Here is a 15,720-nt window from a genome sequence, read left to right on the forward strand (position 1 = left end):
AACACAAAAATGTGAACATCAGAGAAAAGACATATTACTGAATCACTTTTTATGTCTTGGTGTTTTGCATACATCACCATGAACCTTAGGACTCATTGATGTATATAGGTTCCATTGTGATGTTCCTCAGCTCTTTAAAATGAGAATGCTGTGTCCATAAGTTATATAACTATGATTATTCTTTTTTCAAAAACTGTTATCTCTTCATTTTTACACTAAAGAAGTATGAGCCATATCACCTATTTATACCATTTTTTTGTTTGTTGTCTGTAATTTCAATCTTAGAGTAGGCTATTCAGCTGTACCTCTGAAATAGTGCAAGCTTTAGAAGAGTTTGGTGGCTCCCTGCCATTGCCCCTGAGAGAAGGAGATGAAAGCTGATGGAAACTGGAAGATTTAGATATATAGTGGAGATTCTAATTCTATGAGTTATATCTTCTTTGGAAGGAGATCATAGAATTGCTGAAAAGTCAAGTATGGTTTTATAGTGATTTTAAGGTCATGGGTTCTCTCAGATTGGACCAGTGAGCTTCGCTCTGGGTAAGGCTGGAATCAATATCCTGAACACCCCTCACAAATATACACCTCTAGTCATAAGAATTACTGAGCAAGAGAATTTGAATGGAGTGGCACATTCTATTATTTCTGTTGGAAAAAGAACTCAAGCTTTATGTGTAACTGGTGGTGGATCATTAATTTTATATTCACATCTGAAAAATAGCATTTTTTATTACCTGAAAGATGTCAGAAATATTGCCTTTAAAAGGACTCAAATGGGTTTTATTTTTTTAAAGAAAGAAATCTCATGATACTTCAGTGCCTTTAAATATCTTAACATTGGCACAAAATAAGTAGGTTTAGCATGGCTTTTCAAATCTATTCTTTGTTGTCTGTTTAAGTTGGTTTGAATCAGTGACTATTTCCATAGTGGGATATACTTAAAGATCTGTTAGTACTAAAGATTTAAAATATAATATCTAAAAAATAGTCACAGTTTGCTTATTTCTAGTTTCTTGTATTTGTCTGACAGCAACTTGACTGTTTGAAAGTGAAATACTGAATTAAATTTCTTTTAGCATTTAAAAATACCTGGTTTAAGGGTAAGCTGGGATGAAGTGAGAGAGTAGCATTGACATATATACACTACCAAATGTAAAATAGATAGCTAGTGGGAAGCAGCTGCATAGGACAGGGAGATCAGCTTGGTGCTTTGTGACCACCTGTAGGGGTGGGATAGAGAGGGTGGGAGGGAGACGCAAGAAGGAGGGGATATGGGGATATATGTATACATATAGCTGATTCACTTTGTTATACAGCAGAAACCAACACACCATTGTAAAGCAATTATACTCCAATAAAGATGTTAAAAAAAACCAACAACCTGGTTTTGCTTTTAATTCATATTGTTCAGAGTGAATTAATTGTTTTAGCTCCACGCAGGCAGCTTGAGTTTTTATACTACTTATTGTGAGTGCATTAAAATAATATTATTGGAAAAGTTTTAAACATGAAATTATTGCATCTTGGTTGTTCTTTACTGGGTATTTGAAGCATAGTTGTGAATGTTAATGTGTGGCTACACTCTTAGAAAGATGAAAAAATATTATGTGTATGCAATCAATTATTTAGTTCACTGTCCAACAAACTTAATTGAAAAACTGGTTGATAAGCTCATATTCTAGAAATTTCATAGGCAAAGGAATGAGCAGATTTTTAGTGCTAAGAGATCCTCTGATCCCTATATTGTTTTACATCCTAGAATTTAAAATAAGAAAATACTTTAACTTACAAGTTTTTGAGTCTAAAACCTTTAGCCTTAAAGTTCCAAGATGAAATTGTACTCTTCTATCTTGAAATTTTTGTGCTAAGTGAATATTTCAGATTAAAGCACATAGCAAATATCAATCAACAAATTTTATACTTCTGTGACTAGGAAAATATTTACGGAACATAATTCCAAATGCAAGTATTGTTTATAACTCTCTCTGTTGAAACATGTTGATCACGTTTGTGTTTTCTCTGACATGAGAGTTTTTTATGGGAAATAAGTGAATTTTATTTTCGAGTCCAGTGTGTTTGTTCACTGAGATGTGTATAGCAACATAACTGTTATTGATACATTTAAAAAGAGAGCAGTGGTGCTTTTAAGTTTTGGGTTCCCCATTCTCTTAAAGGTATCCTAATCTACCTTCCTCTCCATCACACACATACTTTGGCATATGATAGTTCTTGTTTTAAATAGACTCTAAATTTCATGTGCTTTTTCCATTGAAATCTTTATTTTTTATCATTAAAAGAAAATGCAACCTGAGGTTTTTAATAATCAGATATTTTTCGTAAGAATAGAATGTATTTGCCTTGCAGTATTTAAAAAAACAAAACAGAGCTGTATTTTGCAGCTAAACATTTTTCAAAATCTTATCAGTTCTATCATTTCTAATTAGTAAGTATGTAAAATTTTTTGCAGAAAATTTGTTAAACCTTGATGTGTAATGACCCAAGTCTACTTCTCAGTCAGTCTGTATCCTTCTTTGTTTAATAGCCTATGGCATAAATTGAAGTTAATTATCAGGGCTGACAGGTGACTCTGTTTTCTGTCTGCTTGCAGAGTCTCTCCGAGGCAAAGATGGAGCTGAGAAGAAAAGATCAATCTCTGCGTCAGCTCAATAGACATCTTACCCAGCTGGAGCAGGACAAGCGTCGACTGGAGGAGAACATCCATGATGCAGAGAGTGCCCTCCGCATGGCAGCCAAGTGAGCATTTGGACCTTGGGGAGATCACTTAAAACAGACAAAAGATCAATTCTTACTTTCATGCTCTGGGTTTTAGCCCTGGATAATACAGTGTTAGAAAACAAAAGTACAGCTGTCTCTCTTTGAAATTCTCTGATATATCCTCAAAAGAGAAAACTCTTAACATACTAAATGTATATTTTATTGAGAAACCTTAGAAAAGAATAAGTTTCTATATAACCTCTAATGCTGCTGTGTATTTTAGGTTCTGTTGTAGCATTACATGTTTGAAATCAGGTTTTCATTAACTTGAGATATAAGACTCTTTATTTTAAAGTTTTGAATAGTTTCTCCTGTCACATATTTCTCATCCCTTTCTGCCCCACTGCCTCCCAAATTTTCTTCTGCATATATTATACTAATATTGCAAGTAATATTTCCACAAAGAAATGTTAGTATATAATCAACATGTGTATTGTAGCATCTTTTTAAGTGCAGTAAAAACATATTGATCATGGAAAATTCATTTAATTTTATAGCTGTATATTCAAATATGTTAAATAGAGAAGAATATGCAATCTTCAGAGTGGGCAACTATGTAACTGTGATGAGAGTGTTTTTCCTTTTACCAGGTAATCAAGTTGACATACACTGTGAAGTTCAAATTGAATAGTTCTCTTGGGTATTTTTATTTGTTCCCCACATCAAATTTCATGGAGTACTTTAAGACAGTCCTTTTTTACAACAGCATGGCTTAAAGAAAATCTGTTTATGGATTAAACATCTAATTTTAATAAACTCAGTGTTTTCTAGATTTGGGATTCTGGATTCCTGTACTTGCAAATACATACACACATATACATATATGTATGTATATATATATTTGCAAATGTATAACTATAACTTAAAAATGTTTGGAGACAAACTCTTGTTAAGCATAACATAAGAAATATGAATGTAATGTGTAAACTAAATCATAAAACGGGCAGTTTGCAATCCTAGGATACCCACAGCTTTGTCAGTGGGCTTGGGATATTGCTCACACATAATGAAAAAATGAGTTTACACAATGCCACAATATTGGCATTTTGAATACCCACCAATACATTTTTGGAAAATTGTAAGGCTCTATAACAGTGCACTACCATATTGGTTATATGTAATTGTCATTTTTAAAAAATATAAGTTTGACTGAATCAGCTTTTTGCTGTCATTTTTCAGTCTGTTTCCTCATGTCAAATGAGAAGCTTAGCATAGGTAATTTTTAGTACGTCTCAGAGCATTGAAAATTCTAAGATTAATGAAAACAAGATTATGAAACCTCTAGATTCATATTGTGCCTTCAGAATACTGCTGGTAATTCAGGAATTTGTCAAGTCTGAGATCTGTGACCATGGGCACATGTGCTTATAAGAAAGCTAAAGAAAGCTAATTTGAAATTTGGAGAGCTAATACATTATTTACAGTTTTCAATTTATAATTCACCATTAAAATTTTGTCTTCAGCATTCTCATCCCAACTTTTAATTTCATCATAAAGGCTAAACTCAATATACAAGGCTAGAGAAGAAAATAGTAACTTTGCATATTTCTAGTCAAGGCCATAGAAGGTTTTTGTGTAATTATTATAGCACAAAAAACCCATGGAGAAGGGAAAATATTATTGTGCCCAGTATGACCATTTATATCTCCAGCACTAGTATTTCTAAAGTCTTTTTCATTAGAAGCCAAAAGAATGCACGTTTAGCCTTTTCAGCACATTGTAAATCAATAATGTAATCACATGATTTCTTTTTTTCTTTCTTTCTTTTTCACTCTCTTTTAACTTTGAAAATATCCGTAAGAATTATTCCCCCCTCTGATTTTTGGCAGGCAGTATAACTGAAGATAAGAATTAAAAGCAGAAATATACTAGTGAATATGGTTAGGTTTTACACTTTAGGAAAAACCAACCCTTATTTTTCAGTAATAGTCACTTATACTAAAATGTGTTACAATTACAGTAAGGTTTGGGTTTTACTAACACCTAATCTTTGTTTTGTTTCTAGGGACAAAGAATGTGTTGCTAATCATATGAGAACAGTAGAAAATGTGCTTCATAAGGTATTATAATTTTTTTTCAATATTGTTCAAATTGTATTATGACACAGTTCTCCTAGTCATTAATTTTATTAACTGCAAAGTACTTTAATTCATTTTGTAGCTTTCTTTAAAAATAAATTAACAAAAGGATCCTTTCAAATGACTGAAAATTTGTATTGAACAATGCTATATTGCATAACTTTTTTCAGAATTCACTTTATGTATGTGATAAAACTATGAAAATAGTGTTTTCCCCAAACTGGTATAATTGCACTTGAGTTATTTGTGGTCTTTGCTGACTGAACTAGAGGTCATTAAGATTCACATATGTCTCATAATGATAAAATGTTTGACCACACTGTCTAACCTCTTACCACTCTTAAACCTACTATCCTATATACATATATTAATATAGAGAGAGAGACATAAAGTATTGTATTTGGCAGTACTCATATACCTTAACCTAGGCAGTAATGTTTTTCAAGTTGTAATTTACCTTTTTATAGGAACGTATTCTTTTTTTTTTTTTTTTTTTTTTTTTTTTTTTTTGCGGTACGCGGGCCTCTCACTGCTGTGGCCTCTCCCGTTGCGGAGCACAGGCTCCGGACGCGCAGGCTCAGCGGCCATGGCTCACGGGCCCAGCCGCTCCGCGGCATGTGGGATCTTCCCGGACCGGGGCACAAACCCGTGTCCCCTGCATCGGCAGGCGGACTCTCAACCACTGCGCCACCGGGGAAGCCCTATAGGAACGTATTCTTAAAGTAGAAATTGAGTATACTTAATAATAGTCTGTTATTTTCAATCTGATTACTTCTGTATGATAAATTGACTTTTAGTTTGTAGTGATGAACAGCATAATAAGGATATTACAATATTACTGAAAACTTAATATCGTTAAGTATTGACTCAATACTGACTGTGTACTTTGTTAGCACTCCAGATTCAAAGATGTCTCATTATTTCATTATTTAAAAGTAGAGAAATGTTATTTGTTTCTGTTATTATTTAACAGACAATTTGTTGGAATAATGTAAATACCTAGTACTTTTAAGATATATGGAATTTATGAATGAATTGTATTTAGAATAATTTTGTGAATCAAATTTTTTATACAATATAGTTTTAAAATCACTTAAAAATATCCTAAAAACTAATCCTGTTAAGGAAATACAAAATAGCATCAGTAAACATATTTAATACATTTTAAAAACAATGGACCTCTGTATTCTTTGATATTGAAAATGACTAGCAAAAAGTGACTCACAGAAAGTATTCTGAAAAAAGGAATCTAATACTCTGAGTACTATTTTTAAGCAATATTATTTGAAATTGTGATTTCTCCTCCTTCCCACTTAAAAAAATTTAGCCTGTCGGTATAGTTTAAATATAATCACATCAAATCCATACATGCTAGAAATCTGAAATTTAGGTTTGTAGGAAAAGAGACATCTTTGGTTAGATGTTTTTTGGTATATGGTGAGACTTTCGATAGGAAAAATAAATTATGTCATGTATATGGCATACCTTTTTATACCAGTTAATGTTGCCTTTGAAATCAATTGTTTGTCATCTCCCCAGACAGAGGAAAGTAATGTTGGTTAGCAGCTGTTTTGGGAATGGACTTTGATATCAAACAAAAACCATCATCAATGTGAAATATAAATGTTGTACCTTACCCTTTCATTATGAGAATGGCAAAATATGTATTTTAAATACAATAAAGACTGATTGCAACAGGACAGTTGTAATCATACACTTCTTCATTTGCAGTTCTTTTGATTTTCGTGTCATATGGAAAGAAAGATGTCTGCAGAATTGGCCTACAACCACTGTAGATTTACTTTTGCTCTATGGCTTTTTAATCTCCCTTCAGATGTAATAGTTAGTTATTTTGATTTAAGTCTCTGGAAATTTCTATATGTATAGTGATTTTAAAATTATCAATTACTTTTCAAGCTTGAAGTGAAAATTTAGGAAAGGCTAATTGATTATTGGGCTAATTCTCTTTTCTACGAAGTATGGGTGAGAATGAATGGGTGATAAGGAAGAGACCCAGAGGGTACCTCTGAAGCTCTCAGGAAGGTGCAGCCCACCTGTCTTCAAGCCAGAGTTTGCAGGTTTATTTTTTTTGGCCACTGTGGACTGTCCAGTGGCATTTTGCTGTCTTGGAGAATCTAAGAGTAGTATAGAAGGAGGGTCCAGGCTCTTTCATGGTACAGTAAAAATGACTGGGGTTACATCCAAGCTCTTCGGCATAGTTTACTGTACATAGTCAAATAGTATAGCTATTCATATTTCTTAACCACATACGTTTGCAAGGTATGCACCAGTTATTCTAGAATAAAACCAAATTTTAACTTGCTGAATTGAATTTTAATACTAACTTCTGACACAATAATCAAATAGAAAGAACTTACTTTCATGTAGAAATTATTTTCTTGTACTTTAAAGAACTTAAACTAAACATGTTTGCTTTTAGGAAAAGTGATTACTTTTTGGATATTTGTTAATTTTTAACTTTGACGCATTAACATTCAACTTTTCAAATCCTAAAACTGTATTATACACAGCTGTTGACTGTATATTATTTTAAAAATCCCATTTGGGACTGATACTAGTATTAAATAAAGAAGGCTAGTCATTTTTTATTTAAAAGCATATACTTTTTTTTTCAAAGAAACAGAAGTTTTTTTTAAAAAATTACATTTAAATATATTTTATTTATGGCTGTTTTAAATATAGGCCAGAAGTTAACTTTTTATTAAGAAACTTTTTGGGGGCTTATTTCAGGTTATTTGGGGTTAAGAAAAGTAAGACAAGGAAAAAAACAAAATCATTACAACTTTTCATGAGGTACATTTTTTTTTAATACACACACTTTTCTATTTAGTTGAATTCTGAACTACTTTTTGTATTTTAGAAAAAACATAACTATTGAACTTTAAAAAAAATCACCATTTAAACCATTTAAAAAATGTACGGTTCAGTGGCTTTCAATGTATTTACAATGTTGTGCAACCATCACAACTATCTAACTCCAGAATATTTTTATCACCCCCAAAAGAAACCCAGTAGCCATTAAGCAGTCACTCCTATACCCCTTCATCCCATTCTGTGGGTTGTCTTTTTACTTTTTTGTTTGTGTCCTTTGATCAACAAAAGTTTTGAACTTTGATGAAGTCCAGTTTTTTCTTTTGTTGCTCATGTGTTTGGTCTCATATCTAAGAATGCATTGCCAAATCCAAGGTCATGAAGATTTTACCCTATGTTTTCTTCAAAGAGTTTTATAGTGTTAACTCTCATATCTAGGTCTTTGGTCCATATTGAGTTAATTTTTGTATGTGGTATGATGCAAGGATCCAACTTCACTCTTTTCCATGGATATCCAGTTATCCCAGCACCATTTATTAAAAAGACTGTTCTTTCCCTCCATTCAGTAATCTTAGTAGCCTTAGTGAAAGTCAGTTGACTATATCAATTGACAAATCAATTGATCATATGAAAATATAACTGATTTTTGGGTGTTGATCTTGTATACTGCAACTTTGCTGAATTTATTAGCTCTAATAACTTTTTTGTGGATTCTTTAAGACTTTCTGTATATAAGATTATGATATCTACAAATAAAAGATAGTTGTACCTCTTTCTAATTTGGATGCCTGCCCTCCTCCCTCCCTTCCTCCCTCTCTTCCTTTTCTTTCCCTCCCTCCCTCCCTTTATTCCTTTATTTCATCTCATTGCCTGACTAGAACTTCCAGTCCTAGCCATAGGATAATATGATGACAACAGACTTTCTTGTGTGTTGTTCCTAATCTTATGGGGAAAGCTTTTGGTCTTGCACCATTAAATGTTATAGACGTCCTGTATCAGATTGAGGAAGTTCTTTCCTGTTTCTAGTATTTTGAAGTTTTCTTGTCATGAAAGGGTGTTGTTGGGTTTTGTCATATGCTCTTTCTGCCTCAAATGAGATGATTTTTTTAAAAAAATCTTCATTCTGCTAATGTTGTGTACTGCATAGATTGACTTATATATGTTAAACCATCTTTGCATTTCTGGTATAAACACCACTTCATTGTGGAGTATAATCATTTGAATATGCTGCTAGATTTGGTTTGCTAGTAATTTTTGAGGAGTTTTGCATCTATGATCATAAGAGATATTGGTCTGCAGTTTTCCTGTTATATCTTTGTCTGGCTTTGGTTTCAGAGTAATACTGGCCTCATAGAATGAATTTAGGAGTAGCCCCTCCACTTCAATTTTTTGGGGAGACTTTGAGAAAGATTGGTGTTAATTGTTTAAATTTTTGGTAGAATTTACCAGTAAAGCTGTCTTGTCCTGCGATTTTCTTTGCTGGAAGCTTTTTGAATACTGATTCAATCTCTTTCCTTGTAATAAATCTATTTAGATTATCTGTTTCTTTTTGATTCAGCTTTGGTAGTTCATGTGTTTCTAGGAATTTATCATTTTCATCTAGGTTATCTAATTTGTTGACATAAAGTTGTTCATTTTCTTAGAATTGTTTTATTTCTGTAAGGTCAGTAGTAAAATGTCCCCAATTTAATTCTAATTTTAGTAATTTATTAATCTTTTTTTCTTGGTGAGTCTAGTTAAGGTTTGTCAATTTTGTTGATCTTTTCAAGGAACCAAATTTGGTTTTCTTGATTTGCTCTATTATTTTTCTGTTCTCTATTGTGTTTATCTCTGTTCCGATCTTTATTATTTCCTTCCTTTTGTTTGCTTTGGGTTTAGTTTGATCCTGTTTTTCCAATTCCCTCAGATAGAAGGTTAGGTTATTGATTTGAGATCTTTGTTCTTTTTACATGTAGGCGTTTAAGCCATAAATTTCCACGTGAACACTGCTGTCACTGCTTCCCATAAGTTTTGGTATGTTGTGTTTTTGTTTTCATTTATCTCAGAGTATTTTCTAATTTCTCTGTGATTTCTTCTTTCACCTATTCATTGTTTAAGAGTGTGTGGTTTAATTTCCAATATTTGGGCATTTTCCAGATATCTTTTTGCTATTTAGTTCTAAGGTAATTCTGTATGGTTTGAAATAGTTTATAAGTATTGTTTTATGTAGTTGTCTTTTAAATCATATAGGAAAAAAGAGGAGTTACAAATCATAAATACATTAATACTGACTTTTATATTTATGTATTCAGTTTCCTTCACTGGTATTCTTGATTTCTTCTTGTGGATTTGAGTTACCGTCTAGTGTCCTTTCATTTCAGACCAAAGGACTCCCTTTAGCCTTTCTTCTAGGGCAGGACTAGTGGTAAAGAACACCCTCAGCTTTTTATCTTGGAATGGCTTACTTTCTCCTTCATTTTGGAAGCATATTTTTGTTGGATATAGAATTTTAGATTGACAATTTTTTCCCCCCAGCACTTTGAATATGTCAACTCCAAAATTTCTATTTGGTTCCTTTCTATGCTTTTTATCTATTTATATTTCTCATTTGCAAGATGTTACTCTCGCAGTTTCCTTTGGTGCTTTGTACATGGTTTCCTTTAACTTTTGAAACACATTTGAAATAATCGATTTAAGGTCATTGTGTGATAACCTAGTAACTAAGCTTCCTCAGGAACAGTTCGTATTAATTTCTGTTTTTCTTATGTGTGGGCCATACCTTCTTATTTCTTTGCATACTTCAAAATTTTTTGTTGAAAAGTAGATATTTTGAATATATAATGTGATAACTCTGGAAATCAGATTCTCTCCCAACCCTAGTGTTTGTTGTTGCTGTTTAGTAGTTTTTGTTTGCTCAGTGACTTCCTGAACTAATTTCATAAGGTCTGTATTCTTGGTCATGTGTGGCCACTGAAATCTCTGTTCTGTTAACTTAGTGGTCTGTTAGTATTTCGATGGAGATTTCCTTAAATACCAAGATTCAGGTGATTTTTCTTGATTAAGATTTCACCTGGTTGCTGTAAACTTTCAGATCGTTTTCAGAGTTCTGAAAAAGTTGATTCTGATAAATTTTGCCAGTTTATTCATTGCTTTTATGTAGGGACTGGCTTTTGGAGTTCCTTACTCTGCCATTTTTCCTCACATCTCTCCCTAAAATTGTATACATTTATTTTCCTAATAATTTTACCAGAAGGCTTCTAATATTACTGATAATATATCCTCTCAGGAATTGAAATTTTTAAAAAATTAAGAGCCCTCCACACATGCTTAATTATTTCTATTGTGAGGAAAAGAGAGAAAGTACAATAATTATATCAAAATAATTTTCAGGACAGGGTAATGATTGGATGGATAGGATAATGTCTGGATTATTTAGGGTTAGGTATGAGAAAATTAAGTTATGTTAGTATTTATTTGATACTAACAGATGTCTTGTTTTACTGTAGCTGTGGGTGAAAGTAAGTCGATTTTGGTAAAGTTGGAATGTGGGGAAGAATCTGAATATTTTTTGTAGTCTTTTTAAAATTATTTTTCAATTAGCAGAATGGCTGGATTCTTGAGGCTTTTAGAGGTTGCTTGAGTTTGGAAGGATTAAAGTGTTTCCTATGTATGATCATAGCATACTATGAACTTTAAAATTACCTCTGAACATTTATGAGAAGTGTCAGATGCCTTTTCAATAAGATGACTAAAAGATAAAACAGGAAGTCACAATCTTGAAACCTCAGAAGATTAGAATACCTGAATCTATAAATCCTGTAAACTTATAAGGCTGAAGTGACACTAGACCAATGACTAGGAAGTTACAGGGGTTTTTGATGACACTCTTGGATTTGCTTGTACAATGAAGTCACTTAAAACCTCTAATCCAACATAAAACACGATATTTACTGTAAATAGTTAAGTCCTACAAATGCTTTTTGAATGTATATTATGGGCCAGAAACTGTACGAGCCTTTGGGGAAACAAACACACACACAAACAACAGCAACAACAATATTATATATATGTATGTATGTAGGTAGGTAGGTAGGTACATATCTCATAGTCTTTTCTTCAAGGTAGAGACACAGATAATTCCAGTATACTATGACAAATATGCATCCATAAGATGCAGTTCCATATCCATTTAGATAGGGTTATTCATCTATGCGGCATGCTTAGAAAACCCAAGGGTTGGCTGGAAATTTCTTAAGAAGAAGATTAAAGCCTGGAAGGGGTTTGAAGTATGAGGAAAGACGGGAAAGGCATTCCAGCAGAGAGAGTAGCATGTGCAAGTGCATGGAAGCATGAATAGCCTCAATTCGGTATTAAGTGCAAGGAGAGTGCTGAATGAGGCAGGTGGCAGCCAGGTCACGGAAGAACTTTTTTTTTTTTGGCCGTTTTAAGAATCTTGGATCTTTATTATGGAGGAAGTGAGACTAAACTAGGGTTTAAGCTAAGGAGTGATGTGGTCAGACTTCCATACTGAATTGGGGCTCTAGGGGGGCACATCTGCAGACTGGAAATACTGAGTAATGAAGGTGGTTTTTAAGAACTGTGATTCTGTAGGCTAGATGAGTGCTGGTGAAGGTTTGGACCAGGAGAGTGATGATTGGTGGTGTCAGAAGAAAGGATATGAAGCTCATTTAGTAAAATGGCACATGGAGATGTGAAAGGCAGGGGAGGATGACTCCCAAGATGGGCAGTGTGATTAACTGATGTTGGGAAAACAAAGAGAGGAGCAGGCTTTTTTTCTTTTTTCTTTTTTTTTTTCTTTTGTTAGGGAGAAAAAGGGAGACAATGATGAGTTTTGTTTTGGAAATACTGAGTTTAAGGTAATACGGAGTGATCAGCAGGATATGTGAGTCAGGACCTCAGGGGAAAAGTCAGGGCTAAAGGTAAAGGTTTGAGACTGATTAACATAATTCTCTCTGGCAAAGAAAGAAGGTAGTATAGCAATTGACAGGAGAAACAAGACATTATAGATAAATGGGAGGCTAGGAAATACATTTTGAGAGATTAATTATGCCACTAGAGTTTGAAGTCCTTGAGGGATGGAATTCTGTCTCCTTAATTTTTACATCCTCAGCATCTACCACAGTGCCTGGTACCCAGTAGGCACTTAATGAATGTTTGTTGAATGAGTCAAACTTTTACCATCACCCAGTCTCTAAACATAACTAAAGCCACCTCTAGATTCCAGTGGAAGTCTTGCTTATACTGTCTTTATTTTTCTGATTGCTAAAAATAGCATATGTATTTACTTTGCCTAATCAAGCTCTAGAGGAGAAAGCCTAGATTCAATTACAAGGATGTCCCTAGGAAAGAGAGATATGCTAACAACAAATTTATAGGTAATAGCTAGTTTAACTCCTATGAAGTAGAAAGATGATTACTTCTGTCGTTAGAGTGGATTCTGGAATAAATAGAGTCAAATAGAATCTGACAGGTGAAGACTCTAAATAGCCAAATCTTTAAATGTGATTTTATAATCTTACCTTAAAAAATGGTTAATGACAATATTTGGTAATACATAGTTAACTTTGATTTTTAATTTTCAATGCATTTACAAGGAATACAAAGACCACAGAATAATTTTTATTTAATGAAACTGACAGTTATTTTAAAGCTGAAACAATGGTCATCTGCCTCTAATAACCCAGCTTTAAGTGACTTATTAATGACTCTCTGTTACTTATGATCTTTGAGCCCCTTTCCGTTCTCAGTTTCTTGATGCTGGTTCTGAAGATCAGCTGTGCAGGACATACAGGTGTTAGCACAGCTGGCTTGCTGATGACAACTCTTCCATATAGCTGTCTTGTGTGTCATCATTCATATTGTTCAGTGTCATTCTGACCTAGCCAAGCTAAAAATGGTACTCCAGCTCAAGAGGGATTTAAAAACCTTGACAGACTAAAGATGAGACCACAGAATTTCGTGTACGTGTGCTTACCAGTTTTTAGCTTAAGCACATCTAAATAACTAATTTCAGTGTGCATCTGTCTTTACCCTTTGAAATAATTTACCCTAGGAAAGAAAATATCTTTGTGTGGAGAACTGTAGCAATTCATAAATACTTTTCTCTATTCTTGAATATGGGTTTTGTGTTTGTTTAAATAACTCAAGGTCACAGTAATCTATTTATGAGGTGCATTCTATGGTATATAACCTACACCACAAATTTATCATGCTGTCTAGTGCCTTTATAAGATGTCCATGATTAAATCACCCTATTTTTCCAGCTTGATAATTTGATTTGAGGGTTCAGTTTTTCACATCCTTAATTGGGATGTAGCCAACTTGATAATTTGATTCAAAAGATCAGTTTTTTACTTCCATAATTGGGATGGAACTATAATGTGTGGGGTGTTTGTGGTAGTGGTGGATTTTGCCCTTTTTTCTGGTGACAGCAGCAGGCCGTCATTGGAGAGTTCTGGCTCTGCTCCAGAGTTGTAGGTTAAATTAAATAACCTGCCAGCAAAATAAGGCTAGTTTCTCACTTCCTTCTTTTCAAGTGAGGGGTTTCCGTGCCTGCTGCAGCACCAGTGGAACGCCTGCTCCTGCTGCGAGCGCCAAGGTCTCCTTCCCTCAGGTGTGGAGCACAGCTGGAACTGCTGCACACATCTTGGAACCTCATAGTTTGGGGGTCTTCTCTGTGAGATTATGGCCATTGTATAAGGACGATTGCTGCACAGATACTTGTCTCCCAGTATGATAATTTTGTGTGTGTGTGTGTGTGTGTGTGTGTGTGTGTGAGAGAGAGAGAGAGAGAGAGAGAACAGGGAAGACGGGTTGGGGAGAAAAAACATGAATGAATGAAAATGCCCACAGATCCAATGAAACTACTGAGGAAAATAAGGATGTTTCAATAATAGTCTCCACTGCTTATCACAAAACTACTTATGTGACACACATTTTTGCTAGCTTGCCAGACAAGGGACAAAGGAAAGGAAAAATAAGATAGTGCTGCTTTTTAGGTAGGGAAATGGAAGGAGTACCAAAATCTTGAGCAATTTCCTCATCTCTTAACTGTTAATTGTGGATATTTAGAGGCATTAGTATTTGTTGCTAGGAACACTGGACACAGCATCCTCATATTAGGGATGGCAGTAGCTCTTTCACAAGGTAGATGACAGAATGAAGTGAGGTAGTGTGGTGAGTACTCTGAAAAGTATGAAGTACTTTTGGAAGTGCTAGTGGTATTGTTACTAATAAGAATAGTACTATACTCTATCCATTTCATGAATTAATTAGTTAACGAAAAGGTAAAAGAGGGAAATATCCATTTAGTTGTAACTGTCCATTTTGTGAATGTCATTTGCATTGCATTGACATGCTTTAATCCCTGCTTCTGTCACTGGGCACATACCAGGGTGCTGGAACTGTCTAAATATCTTTTTGTTATCCTCTCTTTCCTACTGCCTTGTAGAATTTGCAAGTTTGGAATGATGTTCTTATTTGATCACATGCTTGCTAAGAACCTCTGTATGCATAGGGTTTTTTCTGCTGCTAGGGTTATTGTAGAGTATATAGTTAACTCTGGCGGATTCCCTTCTCTCTGTACTTATAAAAGGCCCTCCAGTATGCCTATACTACTTGTTTAGCCAGATTTTCTGTTGTTTAGGTATTAGAGCGGTGATCAGTCATTGGGCCAGGAAAGTTAGACCCAGTCAAGTTGTATACTGGACTATGTAAAACTTGAAAGAAGGAGCGAGAGGTATTTGTGAGATGGCACCCTGTGTTAGTGATACAAGGTTTACTCACTAGAAATTTTTCATACATTCTCTGATGAGATGTGGTCATTTAAAAAAAAATCTATAGATGGTGAAAAATATAGTCTTTCCTTCTATACCTCTGAGGCAGGGGATGGCCGACATTTCCTGTAAAGGGCCAGATAGTAAATATTTTAGGCTTTGTGGACCATATGGTCTCTGTCTCAACTATTCAACTGTATCCTCATAGCAGGAAAGCAGCCAAAGACAATAGCTAAGTGAGTGGGTGTGGCTGTGTTCCA

At 34.1% G+C, this 15,720-nt stretch overlaps 1 protein-coding gene across 1 annotated transcript in view; it reads left to right on the top strand.

Annotated features, from left to right (window-relative positions):
* The window catches only part of CCDC171 (coiled-coil domain containing 171), a 362,781-nt gene that overhangs the window by 255,832 nt on the left and 91,229 nt on the right, over positions 1–15,720 (top strand). Inside the window, exons 22-23 of the mRNA XM_032636251.1 lie at positions 2,609–2,754; positions 4,781–4,835. Of these exons, the coding sequence (XP_032492142.1) occupies positions 2,609–2,754; positions 4,781–4,835 (201 nt within the window). The remainder of the gene's footprint in view (positions 1–2,608; positions 2,755–4,780; positions 4,836–15,720) is intronic.

Source organism: Phocoena sinus, chromosome 6 (assembly GCF_008692025.1).
Source record: "Phocoena sinus isolate mPhoSin1 chromosome 6, mPhoSin1.pri, whole genome shotgun sequence".
Classification (NCBI taxonomy): domain Eukaryota; kingdom Metazoa; phylum Chordata; class Mammalia; order Artiodactyla; family Phocoenidae; genus Phocoena; species Phocoena sinus.